The 27,968-nt window shown below is 41.1% G+C and overlaps 1 protein-coding gene across 1 annotated transcript; it reads left to right on the forward strand.

The window, feature by feature from the left end:
* Window positions 1-6,392: 6,392 nt before the first annotated feature.
* Eif2d (eukaryotic translation initiation factor 2D) lies at window positions 6,393-26,878 on the forward strand. The gene is made up of 15 exons (XM_026387503.2): window positions 6,393-6,598; window positions 7,455-7,645; window positions 9,067-9,150; window positions 9,636-9,726; window positions 13,382-13,489; window positions 15,686-15,930; window positions 16,380-16,497; window positions 18,339-18,384; window positions 18,762-18,865; window positions 18,987-19,136; window positions 19,510-19,599; window positions 20,818-20,913; window positions 22,001-22,121; window positions 24,547-24,721; window positions 26,787-26,878. The coding sequence occupies exons 1-15, from the start codon at window positions 6,543-6,545 to the stop codon at window positions 26,855-26,857; spliced, it is 1,746 nt and encodes a 581-aa protein (XP_026243288.1). The 5' UTR covers window positions 6,393-6,542; the 3' UTR covers window positions 26,858-26,878.
* The last annotated feature ends 1,090 nt before the right edge of the window (window positions 26,879-27,968 follow it).

The raw sequence follows: 27,968 nt of genomic DNA on the forward strand, positions 1-27,968 counted from the left end.
CTGTAACAAACAAGAAAAAAAAGGAAACTCTCCCAGGATTTTCAAAAACCAATAGAAGGGGCTCAGAGTGTAGTTCAGTGGTAGAGCGCCTGCCTGGCGCTCAAGGCTGTGGGTTAGATTCCAAGCACCACCAAAACAACCAAATAAGAAAACCACAAAAAATAGAACATTCAGAATGTGGTCACAGCAGTTACAAATAAACAGATTAAAAAAATATACTGGGGGTCACATTCCCCTGGAATTTTATGATGAAATAGCTGTTGGTATAAACTAGTCAAGTTTGAAATCTTTTCATTGCTATGAATTTCTTTATAGCAAAATATGCCATAATGCATACTATGATATATGCATCACAAAATTGGAATGCATGTTTTTTAAAAAAACCATTCAATGTGAACCTATGAAACTCACTTTTCTGGTACTCCTGTTTCTATGTATCAAGTTCTGTGTCTCTTAAGCCCTGATGGCTGTCCCAATTAACCCCAAATCCCAGAAACATTTTTCTTTCCCCCAAATTTCTGCCACCTCTTTTCACTTACTTTCTTTGAGTCAGCATAACCAGGCCATCTTCAGCCTCTGAGGTGTCATTTCTGAAATCATACAGCCTAACCAGGACTCTTTCCAATCATCATTACCCTTTGCTGAATATTTATTATGTTCCAAACACCCTCTGAAATGCTTTAATAAATTTACTCACTTAAAACTTGCAGTAGTCCTGTGAGACAGGGCTTCTTACCTTAAGGAAAGAGTGTCAGAGATTAATAACTTGCCAAGTCACCCAGCTAGTAAATGGTGAACTGGAACTCAAACTCTGGTCTATTTGATTTCAATACCCACACCCTTGACTGCCTGTGTATTTCCTGTGCCTGGCAGGATACTCCAGACTAGACCCTAGACACTTTGAATTCTGTGACATACAACAGTTAAAAATGAAATATTTCTCTTAGGGTCAGGTAGCATGTGAAATCTTGACTTTGAAGTCTTTGTAATCTTGACTCAGTCCTGGGGCTGAGTCTCGCTGCTGCCAGTTGTCCCTCTCTAGGACTTTCATAGGAGGCCCAGGTGTAACCACACAGCTTCCATCCCACTCACTCACCTCCTGTACTTTTCCACTGCAGACACCCAGCTCCTGGGTTATGAGTCATCCATTGAGGCAGGTTTCTTATGGAATCTTCCCAGAGACCAGCAGGATCTGGAAGTCTCCACCAACAGGTTTCTGCCACAGGTGGTAAGGTATGTCTTTACCTCAGAAAGATCTTCCAGACCTATCCCAGGCAAGGAAACAGCTGTAACTTTCTGAGATGCGGAAGGTTTTACTTCTGAGAGCTCTGGAAAACTTCTTCCCAACCATCAGCATCTGAGGGCCCCACAGGCCTTACCTGGGATCATCCAGATCCAAACTTTTAGAGGTGTGAGTTGAAGTGGGAGAGATAAGGAAGAAAGAGGACTTTAAAGTCCTTTAAAGAGGGTTTAAAAATGTCTAGTCCTGGCAGCCCCAAGAAGGGACAAAGGACAGAAAGGCATCATAAAAAAAAAAGTCGTCACACCGCTTGAGATAGCTCAGAGCTCTGGAGCATGTGAGGCAGTCATCTGGGAAGTGGGCACAGCTGTCTTCAGACTGGGTCCCTTGGTCCCAACTGGCCACCATTCCAGCCTAGAAGAACAGGCAACATAGCCTGGCTGGCCTGGGCTTAGAAGAACTCTGCCTTCTTCAAACCTTTTCCCACATCTTTTGTTTTTGCAAGAACAAGCACTTCCTCTGGTCCCCTCTGTTTTTGGTACTAGGAGTTGCACCCAGGGGACTCTACCACCAAGCTACAGCTCAGTCCTTTTTACTTTATTTTGAGACAGGATCCTGATAAGTTGCCCAGGCTGGCCTTGAACTTTCAATTCTCTTGCCTCCGCCACAGGAGTAGCTGGGCTTAAAGGCCTGCACATTCACGTCCAGATCGCTGTTTCTCTTTTATATTGTGGGTTCATTGAGGCTTTCCATTCATAAAAATCTACAGAATCACAGAATTCCTAGCAGGGGTTTTATGATTAGAGCCCCTTCCTTTCCCATCTCCATCTGACTTTTCATTGGTCAAACATCTCTTTTAAGTTTTAAATGTTCACAGGGTAAACAAAGAAGCCAGTGCAGGATGAGCCCTCGAATGAGCAACAGGACTGCAGATGGCTATGGCATCCATCACAGAGACATGGACAAATTGGCCATTTCCGGATACAGAAATACTTGAGTATTTGTAGTCCACTGTTGCATAACAAATCACCCCTAAACTTAGTAGCTTAAAAACAAAAATTATAATTTCTGTGATGGTTAATTGTGGATGTCTATGTGACTAGGTTGACAGATGCCTAGAAAACTTGTTGAGCGCCCTCTGGGTGTTTCCAGAGACAACAGGCATGTGGATTGGTGAACTGAGGGGGCATGACCTGCCCTGACTGTGTGTGGCTCTGTCCAATAAGCTAACGGCCTCCAAGGGAAAAAAGAAGGGGGGGGGGGAAGGAAACTCACAGTCTCAACTCTTGTGAGCAGCATTTTTTGCTGTTGCCATTGCTGAAGGACATCAGACTGTAGATTCTTTAGCCTTTGAATATGGACTCACACCAAGGCTCCAGGGGCCTTTCAGAGACTCAGAATGGGACTGAGGATGCATTATGGGTCCGTTTTGTTCTAAGGTACCCAGCTTTTTGAACTGAGCAGCTGCCGGTTTCCCCAGCTCTCCAGCCTGGAGACAGCCATTGGTGGGACTATCCAGACTCTGATGGTATAAGTCAGTCAATAAATTCCCTCATGTAATTATATCTACATTCTTTAGTTCGGTTTCACTAGAGAACACTGGCTCATACAACTTATTACCTCATGGTTTCTGTGAGTTAGGAATTCAACAGGACAGAGGGGAAACTGCTTCCTGCTGGTGAGGGCCTCAGTTGGAAGACCTGAAGACCTGTGGCATGGGGTGACTTGGTGAGGGCTGGAGGCCTCCAAGGTGGTTCAGTAGTGTGGCTGCCACATGACCTCCAAAATGAGTGACTTTAAGTCAGGTGAGAGCAAGTGCTGCTACTAGAGGGTTTATTTAGGTTTTTCCTTGGTAACAATAAATGCATGCTGGCTTTATGACAAACTGCTATCCTATTTTCCAAAGTGTATATAGTATCTTGCATCCCCACCAGCAAGGAATAAGAATTCCGGTTGCCTTATCTTTGTCAGAACTTAGTATTATGGGGTTTTGTTTTGGCTATTATAATAAATGTGTAGTGGTATCTCATGGTGTTTTAAATTTGCATTTCCCTAATGACTAAGGATGTTGAGAATCTTTTCATGTGCCTATTGTCCATTCATATAATTTGCTTGGTGATGGGCCTATTCAAATATTTTGTTCAATTTATATTGGGTTATTAATTTCCTTAATATTTAGTTTTGATAGGCCCAAATCTTTATCATGTCAGATTAGGTCCTGATTTCCTTAACAAGACTCCTAAAGCGCAAGAAATAAAATAAAGAATTAATAAATGGGATGGATTCAAACTAAAAAGCTTCTTTTCAGCAAAAGAAACAATCAATGAGATGAAGAGAGAGCCTACATTTTGGGATCAAATTTTTGCCACACACGTCAGATAGAGTACTAATCTCCAGGATATATAAAGAATTCAAACTTAACCTAAAAAAACAAACAACCCAATCAATAAATGGGCTAAGGAGCTGAACAGACACTTGTCAGAAGAAGATATACATTTGATCAACAAATATATGAAAAAATGTTTAATGTCTTTAGTAATTAGAGAAATGCAAATCAAAACTACTCTAAGATTTCATCTCACGCCAGTGAGAATGGCAGTTATAAAGAATACAGACAACAATAAATGTTGGTGAGGATGTGGGGGAAAGGGCACACTCATACATTGCTGGTGGGACTGCAAATTGGTACAATCAATCTGGAAAGCTGTATGGAACTATCCCACTCCTTGGTATTTACCCAAAGGACTTAAAATCACCATACTTTAATAATGCAGTCACATCAATGTTTACAGTAGTTCAGTTCACAATAGCTGAATTGTGGAAGCAAACTAGATGCCCTTCAATAGATGAATGCATGAAGAACTATGGTACATATATACAATGGAATATTACACAGCATTAAAAGAGAATAAAATTGTGGCATTTTCAGGTAAATGGATGGAGTTGGAGAATATCATGCTAAGCAAAGTAAGCCAATCCCCAAAAGTGGATGCTGATAAGTGGATGATGATTCATAATGGGGGTGAGGGGCATAGGAAAAATGGAGGAACTTTGATGGGGCAAAGGGGAAGGAGGAGTGGGAAGGGGGAATGGGGGTAGGAAAGATAGTGGAATGAGATGGACATCATTACCCTAGGTACTTGTATGACTGCACATATGGTGCGATGATACATTGTGTACAACCAGAGAAATGAAAAGTTGTGCTGCAGTTGTGTACAATGAATCAAAATGTGTTCTGCTGCCATACAGACCTAATTAAAATGAATAAATTAATTAATAAAAATTAGTTTTGAGAGTTCTTTATATATTATAAACACAAATCCCTTTTCCTAATCTTTAGCTTATCTTTTCATTTTCTTCATTTTTTCCCCAAAGATTTCTTTCTTTTTAATTGAAAAATCAAATGGCATATATTTATTGTATATAACTGTTTTTTTTAAAAAATATTTATCCATTGTAGGATGGCTAAATTGAGCTAATTAGCACATATATTCACATACTTATCTCTTTTTTGGTGAGAACACTTAGTAACTACTCTCAGCAATTTTCAAGATCTTAACATGTTTTTGAAGAGCAGAATTTATTAATTTTGATGAAATTAAAATTACCATGTCAAGATCATTGTATTGTCTTGAGCAACTAATAAAAATAAAATAAAATAAAATTACCAGTATTTATTTTTATGAATCATGATTATTGTGTCCTTTCTAAAAAGTCTTTGCTTAATACTGGGTCACAAAGATGTCTCATTATTCTTAGAAGTTTTCTGAATCACATTTTTCATTTAGATCTATGATCTGTCTTAAGTTCATATTTGAATAGCATATAAGGTAGGGATAAAAATTTAGTTCTTGCCCAGCGCAGTGGCACCTGCCTGTAATTCTAGCAGCTTGGGAGGCTGAGGCAGGAGTCTTTTCATGACTTTGTAGCTTTATAGTACTGAATGGTATTCCACTGTTGGATGGATCACAGTTTACTTATTCATCCACATACCGAAGGATATCTTGGTTGCTTTCGGGTTTGTCAATTCTGTATCATACACCCCAAAGGTGACCAAGTGGGTTTTCAAGGAGAAGGAGACTTGGCATTGTTCTCTCCTGGGATCCTCTGACTTTGGTCTTGTGACTGAGGTATTTCAGAATAAAGGCCTGGTGTGTCAAAGGTTTAGTAGGTGGAGGGCAGTCTCTTCAGGAGGCCTATCTTTGGACAGTTCATGTGAAATTCTCCTTTATGCAACTGTCAATTAATTAAGCAAATAGGATTTTTTATTGGTGAAAGGATACACAACTCTGAAGTTTTAATATGCAAATTTATAACGTGGTAGGGGCAGGGACCCCAGGTGTTTAAATTCTTGCCTCCAGGGTACATAGTTGTTACTCTAGGGAAACCTAATCTTTCTGCCCAGGCTGCTTGACTACCTGGGGCAAACCTAAAGCAAGAGTGGATTCTGTGTTACTATCATTATCACCTATGTAAATTAAAAATTATGGAGGAAGGTTAGAAGTTTAGCTCATTGGTAGAGTGCTTGCCTAACATGCACAAGACCCTGGGTTTGACCCTCAGCACTACAAAAAATAAAAATAAAAATCAGGGAAGATAGGCACGGTGGCCCATGCCTGTAATCCCAGGTACTCCAGAGATTGAGGCAGGAGAAGCACAAGTTCAAGGCCATTCTCAGCAAATTAGGGAGGCCTTGTCTCAAAATAAAAAATAAAAAGGACTGGAGTTGTAGTTCAGAGGTAAAGAGAAAGCCATCCTGGGGTTAATCCCTAGTACGGAAAAAAAAATCAGAGAGAAGAATATCCTAGGTGAGGCCTCTAGTTTACAATACAATTTTTACATTATTAAATAAAATACTTGAAGAGAAGCATTCAAAAGGACTGCAAACTTAATTCATTTAATTATGCAGAATTGAGCCAATTTGGAATGAGAGCTTGCAAAGTTTCTATTCAACGCAGAATCTAACGCTAATGGGTTGGAAGGATTGAACTAAAAGCTCAATTGGTGCAGTAGGGTCCCTTGAGACCCGCAGGCTCAGAGCGACCTGGGCTTTGATGTTCCCGGGCTCCTCCCTGGCCCTGCTTCAGTTCCTGGCCTCGCCACTAGGGGCGGCCGCCAGCCTCCGCAGTGACTACGGCCGCAAAGCTGCGCGACCCGGATTTCCAGCCGGGCACTTTTCGCGGCGGGGCCCCCGGCATGGCTGCCCCCAGGGCCTCAGCCCGGGGAGGCTTCATGGTCTCACTTTCCTGACACTCTCTGGTTTCTGTGTTCTTCTTGTCTTCCCCCGGCTACCCCAGCAGACATGTTCGCCAAGGCCTTTCGGGTCAAGTCCAACACGGCCATCAAGGGGTCGGACAGGTGAGGGAGCTAAAGGGTTTCTGCCCACGAGGCCTCAGACATCTCTGGCCCCATCGGCTTAAAGCCCTCCCTGGGCTCGGTCAGATGACCTGGGGAAGGGGCAGAGGCCGAGAAGACAAAGGGAAAGGTTAGTTACGTTTTGAAGATGAGAATGAAAAGAAGCCTGATTTATCTTCCGGGCTTTCTTTTGCATATTTTATTGAGATTAAAAGAAAATATAACTCAGCGTTACTGACTGCAGACTGTAAGGTGTTATCGCGGGTGAAAAATGAAGGAATTCAAGGCCCTTGCCCTCCACAGAGTTTAGAGCTCCTTGGGAAAGATGGGGGTCCGAGAACTGAAACGTGTGTGAGAATTACGTCCGTGGGAGAGATAGCTGGAGGGTGAGGTGGGAGGGGATAAGGCACATGTGGTAAGAATCATGTCTATTCAGACAGTGTCACAAGTAGTTATTGTATCAGGAATTTTGGAACCAGTGTTCTATAGGTATCATTCTTGGTACCATGGTATAACTATTTAATTATGAGCTAACAGATGTATCAAACATGAGAAGGGACTGGGTCTGAAGGTGTAGGCATGGAATCAGGAGGGCAGGGCTGGGTTTCCTAAGTCAGATGACTTTAGTTGTTCACTGGGCTTCTGTTTTCTTATCTTTAAAATGGAAAGATGTGCCCAGGAATATGTGAAAATAAATGAGACACTAGATGAGAGAGAAAATAGGATTTTGGAAGAGTATGCCTAATAAACTAGGCAGTTTTTCCTTGGCCTGTATGATTTTATAGTGAGTCTTCTGAATTCTCCATATTTATTAAAGTCCGTAAGGTAGCATTTATGGTACTGGTGTGCTTTTCTGCAGGAGAAAACTTCGGGCTGATGTGACATCTGCCTTCCCCACCCTCGGAACTGATCAGGTTTCTGTGTTAATACCTGGAAAGGAGGAGCTCAACATTGTGAAGCTGTATGCTCACAAAGGGGATGCAGTGACTGTTTATATGAGTGGCAGTAACCCCATCCTATTTGAACTGGAGAAAAATCTGTATCCAACAGGTATGGCAACAGCATGGCCATTACTATAGTCCTTGCCTAACCCATGCTTCCCTCTGTTGTTTCATTAGCCTGGCTCCCATAAATCAAACAAGCACAGAATCTCTCAATACCATTCCTAAAGATCTTTCAAGACCCACTGTACCTAGAATTGGATCTTGTAAGATCAGAAACTGCTATAAAAAGGAGTGGCAGGTGTGGGGGAAGAACTAATAAAGAAAGTGGAGGGGTTACAGAGGGAAATTCTGAAATAAAGGAGCGATGCAGAGGAGTTCACTGTGGATTAACAAGAGATAGAGCTATGTTCTTGCAAAGGATGGAATTTCAGGGCATGTAAGAAATATTCTTTAAGATATCTGTAACAGGATTTTTCTTCCTTCCATTCTTCCTACCTTCATTCCTAGTACTGGGGATTGAACCCAGGGGCACTTTACCTATGGGCCACATCCCCCGCCCTTTTTATTTTGAGACAGGGTTTTGCTAAGTTGTTTAGGGCTTCATCAGGTTGCTGAGATTGGCCTGGAATTTGCAGTTCTCCTGCCTCACCTCTCAAGTTGCTGGGATTATAGGCATGTAGCACCATTCTTAGCTTTAACAACACTTTCTTAAGATACTGAAGAAAAATACTGTGGTAGTAAAGAAGCTGGATTAATTAAGCTACATATCCAGCTAGCTTTTGATGTGCTTCAGTTGGGATATCTTACAGGGATTCTCTTTTAGGCTCTGACTGTTTGTCTAGGATTCTTTTTTAAAATATTTTTTTAATTATACATGGACACAATATTATTATTTTGTTTATTTATTTTTGTGTAATGCTGAAGATTGAACTCAGTGCCTCACATGTGCAAGGCAAGTGCTCTGCCACTGAGCCACAACCCCAGCCCTTGTCTAGGATTCTTTGCTGTCACTCTTTGTCACCAGTCTCAGGGATTCACTCTCCTTTTTTCCATAGCTGCTGATATCTACTTTGTTGCTTGGGGTTTTTCTTCCAGTAAGATTGGCTTCAACAGTGTAGTCTGTAGGCCACCACTACCCCTACCACTGCTTCTCTACTAATCACTATAGAAATGGAATAAAAATAATAAACATGAAAAATTTCAAAATTTCTTATAGACTGACTCTGTTATTAGGTCACTTACTTCTTAGGTCATAAGTGACAGCCTCATTGGTTCTCTGCCTCCATTTTAATTCACTGGGACCATTTTCTGCAGCCGCAATCCAGAAGGCACCTGGGTGCCTTCAGGTCTCAGGTGACACTCAGTTCCTTAGGTCTCTGTTTTCCTCAAGAATGAAAGCTCTTGGCACCCCCTTAGAACCTCTTTCTCTAGAGTTCAGTTTCCTTCTGTATTCTAATTAATGTGAATATGCAAGTTCCCTGTCAAATTGACCTTTTGATAGTGTCTTCTGGATCTTTTTTTGAACAGTGTACACACTGTGGTCCTATCCTGATCTTCTACCAACCTTTACAACATGGCCTCTGGTACTTGAAAAACTGGTTGGGGGAGCAGGTAAGAGGATTTTCCTAAATTTTGGCTATTGCCTGAAACTGCTTAGTAAAGGTCAATTAACTAAATAAATTACGCATTTCTTATGTTCATATAGTTGAAAAATAGAAATTTTCCCCTGTTTTTACCCCTTGGTGGATTGGTTCCACAAGTTCTCTGGGCCTGTCCAACTTTGTTGTAGCCTTATATAAGTGATGTTAAGGTATACCATGAACTGCCATATACTGTACTTAAGTCAATAAACTGTATTTAGGGAACTAGCACAAGATAGATCATGGCCTAGGACACTCAACCTGGTGCTTCTATGTGACAATTGGCCCCCCTAAAGTGAGGGCTGATACTCAAGTTGCTGTTTAAAATTTTCATTATAAATAACATAGCTGATAATTAATAAGTGTTTCTTTGTCAATTTCATAAATAAATGATGAAGTAAAATATGGATTGAGATGGAGGCAGAAAGTAAGCTGTGATGTTTTTGCTTGCTGCAGATTTGATGCTGCCAGGATTAGTGGTGCCCCCTGCTGGTCTGCCTCAGGTACAGAAGGGCGACCTCTGTGCCATTGCCTTGGTGGGAAACAGGTACTATACCATGCAGAAATATACTATTTCTTTCATGGGGGAAACATAGGTAAAAGGGAGATGAAGGGAAATGACAACTTCCAAAACATACAGACGAAAGGTTGAAAGAGAAAACAGGTCTTTCTGCAAGAAGCATATAGTGAGCCACCGGGACCATGGCAGTAAGTCTGTGGAGTGTCTGTATATTTGGGCTTAGGGTGTTTGCCTCTGGTGTGACTGCTGCCTTTAAAAAACATTTTATTTAAAAAATAATTTTAGATTTTTTAGAAGAATGCAAAGATAGTACAGTGTTCTGATATACTCTTTATCCAGCTTCCACTGATGACAACATCTTACATAACCATAGTGTAGTTACCACAACTAAGGAATTAATATTGGGACAATACTGTTAACTAGAGACTTTAACATATTTTTCCACTAGTATCTTTTTTCCATTCAAGGATCCATCCTAAAGTAGCGCATTGCGTTTAGTTACCATGTCTTCTAGGCTCCTTCAGTTTGTGACATTTCATTCTTTAAAGTTAATTTTTTGGTTTTAGAGGGACATAATATCTTTATTTTATTTTTATGTGGTGCTGAGGATTGAACCCAGTGCCTCATGCATGCTAGGTGAGCACTGTAACACTGAGCTACAACCCCAGCCCTACTATTTTAATTTATAATGGAGTAATTTTTAGTACATCTGTAGGTAATACATTTGTATATGAGTCAACCATCACCTTTCTGCTTCTTTTTAAAAATAAGTTAAGAAGTATGAGCAATTCTGAAAAATTAAAAGACCCCCTCATCTCAAATTCTTTTCTTCTAGAAGTAGCCATTATCATTTTTTTTGGAGGGGAGGTACTGGGGATTGAACTTAACCACTGAGACACATCCTCAGCCCTATTTTGTACTTTATTAGAGACAAGATCTTATTGAGTTGCTTAGCACCTCACTTTTGCTGAGGCTGGCTCACAATTCTCCTGCCTCAGTCTCCCAAGCCACTGGGATTACAGGCATGTACCACCACACCCAGCTGAAGTAGCCATTGTCATTTTGATGTGCTCTTTTCAATTCATATATCTGTGTATAAAAATGCATGATTTGGAGTCGAGGGTGTAGCTCAGTGGTAGAGTGCCTGCCTTGCATATATATATGAGGCCCTGGGCTTTGTTTTATTATTTGGGACCAAGGATATTGAGCTATACGACCACATCTCCACCCTTTTTATTTTTTTATTTTGAGACAGAGTCTCGCTAAGTTGCTGAGGCTGGTCTCAAACTTTTGACCCTCCTGCCTCAGCTTCCAGAGCTGTTGAGATTACAAGTGTGCACCACACCCCTGGCAGAGGCCCTGGCTTTAAGCACTTCAAATAAAACAAAACATGATTTGGAATACATGTATTGAGAAATATAAAATAATGATGTTTATGTTTTGTTTTTCACTTATACAGTGTGGACATTTTCCATTTCAGTATAAAAAGATTTCTGTCAAATCTTTTTACCTGCTATGTGGTGGACACCTCCTATGTTGGTGGACATTGAGGTTGCCTCTAATTTGTCTCTCTTACAAACAATATCTTCTTGATGCCTCTAGGGACTCCAGTGTCAATATTTTTCTAGAACAGATACTGAAAAGTAGAACTGTTAAGCTAAAGATGTGTTCTGCTTCCCTTTAAAAACAGTAACAGTTTTCATTCCTACTCTTTTCGCCAGCCTTTTTGTTGCTATGACTAAACGATCTGACCAGAACAACTGTAGAGGAGGAAAAGTTTATTTGGGGGCTTATGGTTTCCGAGCTCTTAGGTCTATAGACAGCAGACTCTATTCCTCAGGGCCCAAGGTGAGGCTGAATATCATGGCAGAAAAGTGTGGCATGGGGAAGCAGCTCACATGATAATCAGAAAGCAGAGAAAGACTAAGCTCAGCTCACCAAATATATACTCCAAAGGCATACCCCTAGTGACCACCTCTTCCAGCCACACTCTACCCACCTTCAGTTACCACTTAGTTAATTTCCATCAAGGAATTAATTCACTGATTGGGTTAAGACTCTCACTACCCAATCATTTCTCTTATGAATCTTCTTGCATTGTCTCACATGTGCACCTTTTGGGGACACCTCACACCCAAACCATAACATCTACCTATAGCACATATGGAGTCTATTTCTATACTCTCACCAACACTAGATTTGATGGGTCATTTTTATCTTGTTGTCCTAATAAATGAAAAATGACATCTCATTATTTTAATCATTGCTTGATTGTCTTGTGATACTGGGAATTGAACCCAGGAGCATTCTACTATTAAGCTACATCCCCAGCTCTTTTTTATTTTGAGTCAGGATCTATCTAAGTTGCAGAGGCTGGCTTCAAATTTGTGATTCTCCTGCCTCAAGTTACTGGGAATATAGGCATGTGCCACCATACCTAGATAATCATTGCTTCTTTGAGAGAAGGAGAGGTTGTATACATGAGAGGATTGAGTATGTAAGATCTTTATTTCAGCTAGTCATTTCACTTGAACGTTTTTTAAACCAAGCACCTAGAAACCTTTTTTTTATTTACCTATAACAGAAATACAGGTGAAAACAATCATGTGTCATTAGTTTTCTCCTGCAAGATTATATTCAACTATATAAATGGATATTTGGCCTGTTCAGTTTAGCTTTTAGGGTATATATGGGGCTGGAGCTTGGGGATGGATCAGGGTATTGATCGGGGCACACTGGGTTTGTTAAAAATACAGTCACATTTAGGATTGGAGTTATTGAGCCATTAACCTTGGTGGGGTAGAATCAAAAGACCCCTCTTTTAAGAACTGGGAAAGAAACCAGGCTCAAAGTTTCTGTGGTAGATATGGTCCTGTAGGCACAGTAAGTGAAGCCATCACATTTAGTAAAATAAAATTTAAGTTCAGCTGTTGGGATCTCTGCCCTTGAATCCAGGCTCCCTTGCCAGGCTTATGAATTCCCCAACTATTACCCACCTGATCACCCACTTTCACAGGCAATGTGTGATCAACATTGAGTAACACCAGGCTGACAGACATTTCTCACTTGGGTTTTGGGAGTTTTTGCTGCTACTGGAAATGTGGCTTTGGGTATCCTGGCAATACACCGTTCTTAGATGTTCAGTTACATAGGGCAAGCCCTGTGGTAAAGAGCCAACTCAGAAGGAACTTCTCTCATGAGCTCCACTGATCAACTCCTTCCTGTGGCATCTCTCAGCCTTATCTCTGGCAGCTTATTTCAGCCAGTGTGTGTAGCTGGTCTTTTAGCCAACTTTTTGTGTCCTATTAGTATAGATTTCTCCTCCAGAGAACTTCCTTATAGGATGATGGCTATAATTTCTTTAAGGTAGAGGAGATCATTTATATTTTTGAAATTAAAGGAAGGAAACTCCCATTACCCTTCTAAGGCATGCCTGGGTTTAATTGATAATAGGTATAAAACAGAGCCAGTGATCATGTCAGGAGAGAAGTACTTAGAAGGTCAATGTTTGATCTAGAGTATTTGAAAGTAATATTTATAGATAATTTGAAGAAAATTGAGAGTGGACTCAGTGACTCAAAATTTTGTGATACTAGTGGCCACGTAGGAGGAAAGACAGTCTGAATATGTTCCCTCCTGGAAGACTTTCCCTGACCCTTGTCTCTGGCCTTGTTCTTCCTAGAGCCCCTGTAGCAATCGGAGTAGCTGCCATGTCCACTGCTGAGATGCTGACTTCAGGTCTGAAGGGAAGGGGCTTTTCTGTGCTCCACACTTACCAGGATCACTTGTGGTGGGTACAGCGTTTTTTCTGCTTACAGGGAGCTGGGGTAGGTGGAGACAGAACCTGGGATTAAGAAATAGCAAAGTATTGTTTCTAGCCAGGTCCTTAGGCAAATTGCTGACCCCAGATCATCATTTCCTTGCCAAATGAGGGAGAAAAACTTTTTTTGCCTGTTCAGACAAAAGATTGGAATGAATTTTATTTTCTGGGTGAATTTTAGACTCCTAGACCTGGAAGAGGATCTCCGGGTTGGCCATTCTGTCCTTTAGTAGGGGTGATTCCTTTTTTTTTAGTTCTAGTCAGTCTGGCGATGACATCTTAGCATCTAACTCTGAGATGAGTACTTTGGAATCCAAGTAAAAGCAGGGTAGACTCTAGACACCAGGATGATGACTGATTACTCTTGTATTATTCAATCCCATTCTAAGATCTTCATCTCTCATTATGGAAGTAAAATATTCTGACTAACAGTTGCTTTCCAGAGCCATCTGCTAGTTCATTTCCTGTTTTTAATTTTTTTCTTTTGTTTATTTTGTTTTCTTATTTAATGAAAACAGTAAATAGTGTTTTTCTCAAAAGTATTATTAAACCGGTCTTTAAGCCAAGTGTTGTGGCCTATTGGTATAGATTTCTTCTTACATTTTCTAGTCCAGTCTTGGTTGTTCACTTTATAAGTGTTGGCTCAGCCCTACTTTGTTGGAGGTTACAACCTCATTAGCCTCTTTTAGCAAAATTAAAAAAAAAATTTAAACATATATTTGAGGGTTCTCTTAGAACCTTTTTTCATTGTTGTTCTATTGCTTTGGGAGGACTTTTTGTGTACTGGGGATTGAACCCAGGGGCACTCTACCACTGAGCTACAACCCTATCCCTGTTTTATTGTTTATTTTAAGAAAGGGTCCTACTGCATTGCTTAGGGTGTCACTAAGTTGCTGAGGCTGGCTTTGAACTAAGATCCTGATCCTCTTGCCTTAGTCTCCCAGGTCACTGGGATTGTAGGTATGCACCACCACGCCTAGAAAAAATTTGTTTTCTAATTCTCAGTCTGGGCCATAGCAATCAAGGTCATATCTTAAGTTGTTTTATCAGCAACTGCCTCTACCTTCCACCCCAACTTAAAAACACTTTGTTTTTAGGGCTCGGTTTATAGCTCAGTGGTAGAGCACTTGCCTAGCATGTGTGAGGCACTGAGTTTGATTCTCAGTGCCACAAATAAATAAATAAAATAAAGGTCTATTGACAACTAAAAAAATTATTTAAAAAAAATTTTTAAATTTACCCAATCAGAATAGCTTAAATGTACAATTTGGTGTCACTATTAAAAATGCTAACTGGGTGCAGTGGTACATGCCTATAATCCCAGTGGCTTGGGAGGCTGAGGCAGGAGGATCATGAGTTCAAAGCCAGCCTTAGCAAAATCGAGGTTCTAAGCAACTCAGGGAGACCTTGTCTTTGAATAAAATACAAAATAGGGCTGGGAATGTGGCTCAGTGGTCAAGTACCCCTGAGTTCAATCCCCAGTTTAAAAAAAAAAAAAAAAAAGCTAATAAGCCTTGCTGTAACTATCAGTTAAAACTTGGTTTGATTGACATAATCTTGGCCAAGCTAAAGCCTTTTACTTCCCTGTACACTGTGCTATGTGGCATCAATTATTTTTCTTGTCTTCCTGAGGTTTGGGAATAAACCATAGTAATCTTGACTTTGCAAGTTAGATTGCATTTGATTTAACACAGAAGCCACTGATTCTGTATCCCTTGAGTAGTCTGGGTATTTGTACTTTGTTACATAGACTGAACCCTGGGTTTGGGGTTCACTAAACCGGGACTGTAGATACATTTGCAATCTTAATCTTGTTACTTAATTCAAATGGTTTATTATTTTTTGCTCATATAAAAGAAGTAATTTTATGGGTTTATCTTAAGCAGCTCTTTCTTTAATCTTTCTCTGTCTTAGGAGCTCTATTAATAATATGGTTATTCCCTTGGGCTAAAGAGGAGGCAAGAATTATTCTCCTCATTTCAGAGATGCAGAAACCAAGGCCTGGAATTTTTCTGGGTCCATAATTGAATGGAAAGAATTGAGATAAGAGCCCAGGCCCTTTGCTCTCTCCAGGATGCTCTTGCTAGCCTGAGCTCCTAGCTAACTCCTCCCTGACCAGGAATGCTATGGCTGCTGCTTGCTGTTTCTGATATAAGATTTTTCTAGGCGATCTGGAGACAAGTCCTCTCCACCTTCAATTGCTCCACTGGTATTGGATCCTGCAGATCTTAGTGAAGAGAAGGTGGACTCTACCTTTCAGGAAGATCTGAGATGCCTGACTCTGGAGGGGAAGGAGGAAGAAAATGGGGAGGTTCATCAGGCATGTGAGGAGAAGTCCCTCTCAGAAGCCTCAGAAGACACCAGTGCCGGGGTCCTGAGCCAAGACTCCACAGACAGCAGACCTCTTCAAGGTGTGGCTCTGGTGGTAGAAGGCCCATCCCCTCCTTTGCTGACTAGAGTGGCACTGATGTTCTGGGAGAGCACAGCAGAGTTATTTTTGGTGAAGGTGGTGCAGTAATCTTGTGATCTTTCTGGGAGTTCATTCCAGTCATGTCTCCCTGCGTGCCAGTCTGCCCTAGCTCTTGGACTGTTTGCAGCTAGAGAGCCCCCTAGGGTTTCTTCTGGGTCTGATTTCTCTGAGTGAATGCCCCTGGCTTTATGAGACTTTGTGGCTTAACTCCTTCTCTGGGGGTCAGCCTTCTTTACAGGTTCAGTGCTCAAGAGTCTGAGAACTTTGGTACCTGGGTGTGGGTCCTACTCAAGAGCCAAGGGTTGGTTGGGGATGAAGCCGGGCCAGGGAGGTTTCTTGTACTGTACCAGGTGTTCTATAAAGGATGTGTTTCTTGTCTTTTCCTTGCAGAGCAAATGGACGAACTGTTGCAGCAGTGCTTCTTGCATGCTTTGAAATGCAGAGTCAGAAAGGCTGACCTTCCGTTACTCACCAGCACTTTGCTGGGCAGCCACATGTTTTCTTGCTGGTATGGAAGGCACTGATGTGGGCTGGGGCCAGGGTCTGGGTCTCTTGTTCCTTGGCAGTAGGGCAGAGCAGAGCAGGGCTAATGAGGAACTAGTGGAATGACATGCTGTGGGTAGAATGGAGTAGAAGGTGGATCTGGTAAGCAGATTTGGTTCTGGGTTTTAAAAACTTAAATTTAGCCAGTGAAGGATGTTTAAGAAATGGAAGTTTGAAATTTCCAAGATCTCTGAATGCTGCCTCTGCTTTGGTGGTTCTGGGCTGTTTCTCATGTATTAGTCAATATGTTCAGGCACAGGAAGAGTCTCCAGGCAGCCTCTTTGTCAGGAGACTTCTTCTAGAATGTTTCACACCCTCATACTTCTGAAAAGTAAGTGGACCATATCAGGTTGCATTAAGAGGAAGAATAGGTGTGAGGACCCCACCTTACCCATGATAGGCCATCAGGAAAGGCAATGTTACACATGAACAGAAGCTTGATTTAGAAGACAGCTATGTGAACACTCTTGCTAGCTCCTCAGGGTATTTGACCAAGGCAGATTTCAATTAGTTACTGGGTTTCTCTGAGCCCTAATTTCTAGTACTCATTGAATGGCTATAACAATTACACAGCCTTCTATATAACAGGCACTCATTAGATACTGTTATTTCAGGAAATTTGCTTATTCATTTTCATCCTAAGGTTGAACTTCTTTCTGAGCATCTTGCTTTGTTTTTTCCAGAACCGGAAATTAAACCCAAGGCTTGTACATGCTAGGCAAATGCTGAACCAGTGAACCATATCCCCAGCCCTTTTTATTTTATTTTGAGATAAGGTTTCAGTAAATTGCCCAGAATGGCCTTGAATTTGGAATCCTTCTGCCTCAGCCTCTCAAGATAGTAGGATTACAGATGTGTGCTATTGTGCCCAACTCTTGCTGTGTTTTTAAAAAGTGGTTTCTAATCTGGTCTCTTTCCCATGAACATGTGGGCTGCTTTAAAGGCTTCGTGTGCAAGTGTGACATCTAGAGTATGTGAAGAGATTCTTGGTAATTTGTCCTGACTTTACTGGGTTATAAGTAACAGAGAAAGGAGTCTTAAGTATCCTTTAAGAGAGATGTTAAACTGGAGAACCTTCTAGAAGGGCTCCCTGCTACTGTTGAATATGACATTTTGGGAGAGGTTTAAGTTCAGAGGGGAGGAAAAATTTATAGCTTTCATTAGGACTCTTTACACCCAAACAAATTACTCTATAACAGGAATCTTTTCTGTAAAAGAACAGGGATTCAATATTTTAGGTCAGTCTTTTGTACCTTCTTTTTCCACTATTTACACTACTCTGACCATCCATAGGTAATGGGTAAGTGATAGATGTTACTGGACTGGGTTCCAGGGTGTACCCTGTTCAACTTTGTTGAACGCTGCTCAAGATCTGGTAGTCCGCAGTGTGACCTTGCTGTTGGAAAGGTTCACTTTGAAGTAGAACATTTGAGGCCATGGAAGGGTTGAGAGGAATCTGAAGCTACATCCAATTCAATAGCCACTAGCCACATGTGACCAATTAAGTTTAAATTAATTGAAAGACAATAAAATTTAAAATTCAGGTCCTTGGTCACAGTAGGCACATTTCAGGTGCTTAATAGCCACATAGATAGCTACTATACTAGACAGCACAGAAACACTGCATCTTTATGAAAAGTGCTATTGGGCATTCCTCTCCAATGCTGCCATCAGGCAGAGTTCTAGAACAGTGGCTTGTCTCTGAGTGTTGGAAGAAGGCTGAGGGAAAAGCCTTTGTCTTCATGTCAGGCAGGTCCCACCATTACTGCTCTGTTGGCTTAACTTGCCTTTTCCATCTGCCATCAGCCCTGAAGGACGACAGCTGGACATAAAGAAGTCAAGCTACAAAAAGGTAAGCAGGTGCCTTCTCTGCATACCCACATAGAGTTGTGGAGGGACATATGATGGACACTAGGGCTCAGGCTAGAATTAAGTTTTTTATTTAAGGGAGAATAAACACATTCCTGGGCTGAGCCAGATTGGGGGGCACCCTCTCCCCTCTTTGACCCCTTTATATCTAATTAGATTTGTGACAGAATACCCCTGTAAGTTTCTTGCAATTTCTTGTCCCTGATCTGCATGGCAAAGGCCTCCCTATACATAGTTAAATAAGGGCAAGGACTGTCTTGTAGCCTCCAGTTCCCACCTAGGTTGGTCAGGCACTTCCAAGATGCTCGGTATGTTTGTGGAGTTGATGAAGTCCCCTCCCACTGGCCCTGTCTCCCCTAGCTCTCTAAGTTCCTGCAGCACATGCAGCAGGAGCAGATTATACAGGTGAAGGAGCTGAGCAAAGGGGTGGAGAGCGTTGTGGCTGTGGACTGGAAGCACCCAAGGTGAGTGCAGGGGGCCTGGCCACTGTAGTGCAGCGGGCCCTGGGGCACCTGGGCCACGGACTGGGGATTGCCAAGATACTAGTATAAAATGTGTTTTTTCTTTCCTTCTGCTGGGTTTTAGGATCACATCTTTCATCATACCCGAACCCTCCCCGACCTCCCAGACTGTCCAGGAGGGTAGCAGGGAACAGCCCTATCACCCTCCAGACATAAAACCCCTCTACTGTGTCCCAGCCAGCATGACCCTGCTCTTCCAGGAGTCTGGCCACAAGTGAGTTTTTGGAGAGCAGCACTGCTCTGCCTGTGTGGTGTTCTGGCCTACACTTCCTCTCTCTCAACCTGAGTAGTGTTCTTCTGTGATTGGCAAAACCTGCTCTGCCCCTGTCTCCTATCCTCCCAAATCCAGCTTCAAGCCTTCTTCCACAAGGATGTTTCTTTGCACTAAGATGAATGAGAGAATAAGTCTGTTTCCTTCTGTAGTTTTCCTTCACAGAGTTGTACTTGCCTTGGTCAGGAAAAGGGAAGAAAATAGAGGTCAAAACCAATCAAGGAAAGTGTCCTGCTGAGCAGGGAGTGAGTCTGGGTATTTGCAGTTTGTCTCCTGGCACAGCTCACATTAACCCTGGTCATTTCTCCTTTCCTAGGAAGGGGAGCATTCTTGAGAGCAATGAGGTCCGAACGATCATCATTGACTATGCCAAGAAAAATGAGCTGGTAGATACACACAACAAAAAGTGAGTGGAGGAGGAAAATGATATCTTTCTTTTATAGGTTGGCATCTTCAGCAGACATAGATACACTTGGGGAGGGTGTCTGGGCTGGGGCATAGAAAATCTCAGCATCTTACAAACAAGGGAGACCAGTGTTTCCAAACCACAGACTGTGGGCATCTAGATTTGTTAGCTAGGGTGCTCAGATCTGTGAGTATTGTCAACATTGACTACAGACTGAGTAAACAGTACCTCCTCGTGTACATCCACCTCTGATCTTTAAGTGCACATGGCTGTTGTGAAGAATAGAATTCACTTTAAAAAACTGTTAACCTATGTTAAGTGCATGTACAAATACATAACAGCTAGTCCTACTATTATGTATAGTTATACACCAAAAATAATTTTTTAAAAAAGAGCCTTATAAAGGACTAGTCATTCTGTAGCCATAGAATTTTTGAAATAGAAAACAAAGAAGCCACAATTCAAACAAATTTTATCTGAAATCATTGTAGCTTTTTGGTATTGTTTTCTTTTTTTAAATATTATTTTCATAATAAGTGGACATAGAGAGTATGCTACCAGATGGAGAGAGTGCCATTAATTTTTTTGTTTTTTACTTAAAAAGATACTGTCATGCTTAGAAAGTTGAGACTCCCCAGCCTGATTTAATGCTCTCTTTTTTAAATATTTAACTTTGTTTACTTACTTTTATTTATTGATATATTTATTGATTGATTGTGGTGCTGGGGTAGAATCTAGGACCTCACTCACACTAGGCAAGTGTTCTACCACTGAGTATACCCTGAGCGCTAGGTTATTATTTTAATTGTACAAATTTATGGAGTAGTGTGTGATAGTTCAATACATGTGTACAGGGTGTAATGATCAGACTGGGGTAGTTAGTATTTACTTCCCTGCTTTCTGTCTTCCTTCCTTGCCAGCTTACTGTGAAATTAAACCTAGAAAGCTGTGGTCCCATGGTTGGTTAGTAGCAGAACTGAACTCAGAATCCCGGTCTTCAGATTTATCTTATCCCACATTCCCTTTCTCAACCTGTTCTTCTTCCTAGGAAAGTGAACTTGCATTTGCACCAATAGAGCATCCTGCCTGATAAACTCTTTCTACAACTCAGACTCATCCTAAATGACAATAAAGGAGACATGAGAGAAATTTTGAGTCAGCTCTTGGATCAGAAGGCTTGAGTCTTAGATTTCTGTATTGTTTCTTCTTTCTCTATAGTCTGGTGAAATTGGATCCCATCCTTTGTGATTGCATCTTAGAGAAAGATGAACAGCACACAGTCGTGAAGCTTCCATGGGACAGTCTCCTGACCAGGTAATAGATTGGCTGCCCCTCTCCAACTTTTTTCTCCTTTCCACTTAATATCTAATATGTTGAATTTCAACATCATCATTCTCATAGTCTATGTCTTTCTTTCTGTAATTCAAATCATGTCAGTGTACATATACACAGGCTTGAGCAATTCTAATGTGGAGGTGCATTGGGACAATTGGAGCTGACAAGACATACAAAAATTTAAGAGGAAGAAAGGAAAGGAACATAATTATTTTTTTAAAAATATTTTTTTAGTTGTAGTTGGACACAATACCTTTATTTTATTTATTTATTTTTATGTGGTGCTGAGGATCGAACCCAGTGCCTCACACATGCTAGGCAAACACTCTACAACTGAGCTACAACCCCAGCCCAGGAAAGATTCTTAATAGTTCTTTTCCATAGAACCATAACTAAAAATAATTTATATCAGGAGTCAGCAAACTACAGCTTGTAGGCCAAACCTGCCTGCTACTTGTTTCAGTAAATTAAGTTTTATTGGAACACAGCTGTACCCATTTATGTGTTGTCTGCAAAATGCTTTGCTATAATGGCTGAATTGAGTAGTTGGTATAGACCAGATGGCCTATAAAACCTAAAATATTTTTTGTGTAGCTCTTTATAGAAAAGTGTGTCGATTCTGATTTGTATGACACCAGGAGAAAATTTGATTAGGTAAGTGGTAGAAATTCCTTGTGATAAAAGTGTTCTATAAAAAACGCATTATTAAAACTTGTTAAAAATGTGAAGCCGTACTCAGAGGCAAAGCTGGGTGAGGTATGTTCTTGAGACTCGCAGAGTCTCAGAAGGCCAGATCCATGGACAGTTTGCAGGATCTAAAGTCATTGATGCTCCCTGGGTCTCAACTTTGCTCACTGGGGGAGTGTTAAAAGATATACATGCCTGGTCAGAAATACTGACTATATTAGTGCAGCTCCCTAGGTGATTTGAATGATTCCGACACACAGCCAAGTTGCAAACCACTATCTACAAGATCTGCTTACACCCACGCGCCTGCTGGTAGTGCAGTATGATGAGATGGGTTCTGTTGGCTCAATCAGTTTATGACTCATAATTCTCATTTCAGGTGTTTGGAAAAATTACAGCCTGCCTATCAAGTGACCTTTCCTGGACAAGAGCCCATTGTGAAGAAAGGGAAAATCTGTCCAATTGAAATCACCCTTGCACAGAGGGCTTCTAATAAAAAGGTAATTTTTAAAAAGACATAAAGTTTGAGGAGGAGGATTTAATGTCCCTGCTGAGTTCTAGTCTCTCTAGTATGATTAGAAGTTTTTAGACTGACCTGAAACCTGGGCCAGATGCTGTATAATAGGTTGAGCTGACCCTGTTTCCTTATTGCCCACTAGGATTTTGTGCTAGGAAACTTGCTTAGAACCTGTTTCCAAAAGAAAACAAGATTTTATTTAAAAATTTTTTTTCTTGGTATTACATTATAGGCTTTCACTCCTTAACAACATGTTCTATTATTTCTTGGGCCTTCCTCAATGAAAAAATAAAATAAAATAAAAAATTGCTGAGGAACTGAATATATTTAGCTTGACCACACAAAGTTGTGGTGAAAAAACAGTATCTATCCTCAAATATGTGAAAAGCTGTCCTTTGCAAAAGTGGTGCTCTTATTCTGTATGCCTTGAGAAGACAGACATAGGATTATTGGGTAGGAATCCAGATACCTGTTTTGAACTTAAGTTCAAAAGAGAACTTTTCAGAAGCATATGTTTACAAGCATGTGCTTTGGAATTAGACCCGAGTACAAATACAGCCTTTGCCTCACTTTTTGACCTCAAGCAAGTTACTTTATTTCCTTTTGTCTGAATTTTCTTATGTAAAAAATGGAGATAATACCTACCTTGTGTAATACCTACTTTATGAGGATCCAATGAAAGATATACATGAGTGAAGCACTTAGAATAGTACTTGGCAAATAAGCAGTCAATAAATGACAACCAGTCATAATAGCTTTAATAATAATTAGGAAGTCACTTTATTATTTATGTGCCATACATTATACTAAACAATTTATGTTGTATGTGAATGTATTAAACACTAACTTTCTATTAAAATGCCAATTAGAATTGTCCAAAATTGAAATTGATGCTTCATGAAGTAGTTATTTTTATGGAGGTCTCTAAGCAAAGATTAGGTGATCACTTGTTGGGAGAAGGTATAGTTGGGGATTCATGCATCAGGGAGGGAGTTGGCTACCTCATGTGTATTTTATTTGTTTATTTTGGGGAGGCAGTGGTGATAATAGGGATTGAACCCAGGGGTGATTTACCACTAAGCTACACCTAGCCCTTTTATTTTATTTTGAGATAGGGTCTCACTAAGTTGCTGAGGCTGACCTCAAACTTGCAATCTTACTGCCTCAGTCTCTTGAGTTACTGTGCTCATAGTCATGAGCCACCACACCTGGCCAGAATTGTGGTTTTTTTTTTTTTTTTTTTAAAGGATAGCTGAGCATGGTGGCACATGCCTATAATTACAGAGACTTGGGAGACTGAGGCAGGAGGATCACAAGTTCGAAGCCAACCTTGGCAATTTAGTGAGATCTTCAGCAATTTAGCAAGAACTATCTCAAAAAATAAAAAAGGACTGGTGATATAGCTTAGTGGTAAGGTACCAAAATAAATTCCCTGGTACCAAAATAAAAATTAATAACTTCAAAAAAGGATTAATATATTTCTTTATTACATGAATGCTACATTCTTATTTGTGAAGTTGATAAAAATAGAAAAGTGCAACTGTTGCTATCTAGAAGAATTATTGTTAATTTATTTATACATGTGATTATTGTTTCTTTTTTAAGTTATCTTTTTTTTTTGGCAGTACTAGAGATTAAAATCAGGGACTCACACATGCCAGGCAAGTGTCCTACCACTGAGCCACATCCCTAGTCCCCTCATTTTTATGTTAAAAAGATCCCTATCTTTTGTAAGTTAATACTGAAATATTTATAGGTGAAATAAGGATTTGCTGGAAGGATTTACTTTAAAGTACTGGAGAAGTTGGGAATGAATGGGGATGCGCATGAATCGAGGTTGACTATGAGTTGCTAATTGTTGAAACTGATATTGGGTACAGATGAGGTTTAGTTCTACTTTTATTTATGTTTTAAATTCTCCATGGTAAAGAAGTATACATCATATGTTATATGTGGATAGAGAGTATCTATCCCCCTAAATATATAACACAATAATTAGATGGAACAGACCTTGGTGGTGTACACCTGTAATCCCAGCAGCTCAGGAGGCTGAGGCAGGAGGATTGTGAGTTGGAAGCCAGCCTCAGCAACTTAGTGAGACCCTGTCTCTAAAAACTAAAATATAAATATTAAAAAGGGCTGGGGATGTGGCTTAGTGGTTAAAGGCCTATGGGTTCAACCCCCAGTACCAAAAAAATAAATAAAAATAAAAATAATAATTGGTTGGAGTAGAGAGAATCATTTTAGAAGCACAAAATAAGAAAAGTACCGTGGTGATAAGGATGGTGAACCCTCAGAGAATACTGAGGGTGAGGAGGTTATTGAGGCTCTGAAAAGCCCTATGGAGGGGAGGATGTGCAATTAGCACCACCATCAGTCCACTGTCCTCACTGTCCACCCCACCTCAGGTGACTGTGGTCCGGAACTTGGAACCCTATGGTCTGGACCCATACTCAGTGGCTGCCATCCTCCAGCAACGATGCCAGGCCAGCACCACCGTCACTCCTGCCCCCGGCTCCAAGGACAGCCTGCAGGTGCAGATCCAGGGAAACCAGGTGCACCACCTTGGCTGGCTGTTGCTTGGTGAGCATCTCCTCCAAAGAGCATTGGCACTGGGCTAGTTTGGCAAAGATCTTCCTGCCAACTCACCTTGGTGTAGTTATCTTGATACCTGTATATATGTATACACACACACACACACAGGTCCTTGTCTTACCAGTCGTGCAACTTCACAATGTGCCAAAGTGATACACATTCAGTAGAAACTGTGCTTCAGGATTTGAATTTTGAGCTTTTCCTGGGATCGCTATATCTCCTCGATACTCTCTTGAAAGGCTCCTAATCAGCCATGTGATCACAGAGGCAAGCAGCAGGTACTCCAGTGGATGGTGCTGCTGACCTATGGTATTTGGTGGGTTAGGTGTAATACATGCATTTTTTTTTTTTTTTTTTTTTTTTTTTTTTTTTTTTTAAAGAGAGAGTGAGAGAGGAGAGAGAGAGAATTTTTAACATTTATTTTTTAGTTCTCAGCGGACACAACATCTTTGTTGGTATGTGGTGCTGAGGATCGAACCCGGGCCGCACGCATGCCAGGCGAGCGCGCTACCGCTGAGCCACATCTCCAGCCCCAATAATACATGCATTTTTGATTTAACCAAATTTTCCATTCACAATGTTTTTCTGGAGGAACATAACCCCATCATAAATTGAGAAGCATACCTACATACACATGTGTATATGTCATTTTAGCAGCTGACAAGGGGTGAAACCAATGTTTGAACCAGATCTTTGTCCCTTCCTAATTCAACACTTTTTCAACCATATACATTTATTTTCTCCCTGAGCCTCCCTTTTCTATAAAACATTTATTGAGCACCTAAACTATGCTCGGCACTTTGCTGGACTTTTGGCAGGCAGCTCCTTAATCATAATGCTGCCAAAGGATTGCAAATGAGGAAACTGAGGCCCAGAGAGGTCCACTAACTTGCCCTGAGTTCACCTGACTTAAGTGCTGTACCTGGGCTTAGAATGTGTTCATTCTCCAGAACCCAAGTTCTTTCTACCCCACTGGGTCACCCGGCCAGCCTCCTGCTTGTCTCAATTCAAATCATTCTCCGTAGCACTGCCCGGGTCAGCTTTCTAAAACAAATATGCTCACATCACTCCCCTCTAAAAAACTCTGTATGCCTCTTCAGTGCCTTCAGAGTTAACTCCTGAATTTGTTACCTAGTCTGTCCTAGCCTGACCGCAAGCTTTCCCCCAGGCTTTTCATGGCTCCCACACTGTCTCAGCCTCAGTCTTGCCAATCCTTTGTTGTTCCCCAAATACAGAAAGCATATCACACTTTTCCTGTATTCACCTGGACTGTCCCCTTGGCTCACATGCCCTTCCACAGCCTGAATCTGCCTGCCCTCATTGGCCCACCTCAGGGGCCCTGTCCTTTTCCTTAAATGAGCATTTTTTAAATGGTTAGGGTAGCACTTCCCAATTGTGTTTATATTTCTGGCTGGTGTCCATAGCTTGGCTAATACTTTCTAATGTCTGAGCTGTCTGTTAGACTATATTCCTTGAGGCAGAGACCTTGTATTTTTCATGCTTGTCACATCTTTGGGGTTTGGCACATAGTAAATGCTCAATAAGCAAACTTATTTTATGATCTTAGAAAGTACCAAGAACTGACTTGCAGGTTTGAGCCCCTTCATGTGAAGAGACCCATGTGAGAGGTGCTGAGTAGAATCACAGGGGAAAATAGACAGGCACACAGTCGAACACAGTCACATACATTCTCTTCCATAAGAAAACTAGAAGTACTATTTTCCAGTGAACCTGGAAGGCAGATGGCCATATGAAAATTACTGAAGAATGAACTTGGGCTTTGAGGTGTGGGGTAAATGGTCCATCTCAAAAGGCAGCCCCAGGAAGATGAGCTTCAGCTGGATGTAGACAAACATATCCCAAGTTGGGAATCATTAGAGCAGAGTCTTGATAGCAAGAATACTGGGGCAAAGAGGACTGGGAGATTGGTGTGGGCTATGGACTAGGCCAAGGAGTGACATTGTGAGACAAAGGAGAAATCATGGTAGGGCTGGTGGGGAGCGGGAGAGTGAGTTCCTGCTCCACTGAGCAGTTTCTGCTTTTTGGATTGTAGAAGAATATCATCTCCCTCGAAAACACATCCAAGGCCTAGAAAAGGCCCCCAAACCTGGCAAGAAGAAGTGACACACTATTGTTTCATGCAGTGGATCCAGTGGAAATCCAAGCCCTGAGCTGGTAATTTATATGAGCATTTTCAGATTTTGTGAATAAAAAATATAATTCTTTACCAAAAATTTAAATCCTGATTTAAATCTGACTCCCTTCTTGTTTCCTCCACTTAATGAAAAATGTACTAACTTTTAAAGTCAGAAGCACTTGAAATCAACAGAAGAAGCTGCTGTGTGGTGCTTTTGTTCCATTCAGGTGGTTTTGATGTTCAGTTGGCTCCTGCTTTCAATTTAGAATACCCCATTCAAAGTACAGGCAGGTGAGGACTTTCTGTTTCTCAAGCCCCTCTCCCAAATAGTTCATGGCCTCTTGTTTATCTGCTCCTACTACCTAGTTAACCTCCTAATCCCCACACAGTTCCTTCACATCTCTAAAAGTTAGTCATTCAGAAAGTAGAACCTGTCTTTGGCCATCAATCAAGGCAACAGAGGAAAGAATTGACTCTAAATTGCATCAGATTTAGGATAGAAAGACATAACAATATGGGTTTCTGTATGACGGTGATTTTCCCCCAACTTTAGCACACTGCCACTAACAACTAGATTTATAATGTAACTTCGAGGTGAGAACTTTGCTACAGTGAAGAGTCTTAGCCCACAAATGCCTTCTTTAGCCCTGCCTTCTTAGCCTGGGGTTCACAGAAGAGGTCTTCAGAAAGTCCACGAACTCCGTGAAATGCTGAACAAGATTCGTATGACATTTTCCTAAGAAAGGAACCATGCTTTTTTCTAAAGGGATCACTGGATGCCAGAAAATATCCAGAACCATTGTTCTCCCCTTCCTCAGTTAGTAGAAGTCATTTCTGTGACCATAGCTCTCCTCATACTATAGGAACAAGAGTGGCACTAAACTCCTTAAATAGTTCTTGATTTTACCATCAAGAAACAATTACACTTCAATATACTTCCTTTTTTCTTTCCCATCTCACTTTTTTAAAAAACTGAGACTTGTAAGGCCATTCACAGCCTCCACAGATTACCCATCTGAGGCTTGAAAAGGAGGAAAGAGATGAATGTGAAGATGTGTATGGGGTCCCCCACCGTTTGCTCTCAATTCCAGAATAGCC

This window comes from Urocitellus parryii, chromosome 9 (genome assembly GCF_045843805.1).
Source record: "Urocitellus parryii isolate mUroPar1 chromosome 9, mUroPar1.hap1, whole genome shotgun sequence".
In the NCBI taxonomy this organism is placed as follows: domain Eukaryota; kingdom Metazoa; phylum Chordata; class Mammalia; order Rodentia; family Sciuridae; genus Urocitellus; species Urocitellus parryii.

What these genes read in the sequence shown, in the direction of transcription:
- Eif2d (XM_026387503.2), top strand. Translation starts at nt 6,543, where the DNA reads ATGTTCGCCAAGGCCTTTCGGGTCAAGTCCAACACGGCCATCAAGGGG. An exon ending in AGCCACATGTTTTCTTGCTG is followed by an intron (nt 16,498 to 18,338) that starts GTATGGAAGGCA and finishes ATCTGCCATCAG; the next exon opens with CCCTGAAGGACGACAGCTGG. An exon ending in CCTTGGCTGGCTGTTGCTTG is followed by an intron (nt 24,722 to 26,786) that starts GTGAGCATCTCC and finishes TTTGGATTGTAG; the next exon opens with AAGAATATCATCTCCCTCGA.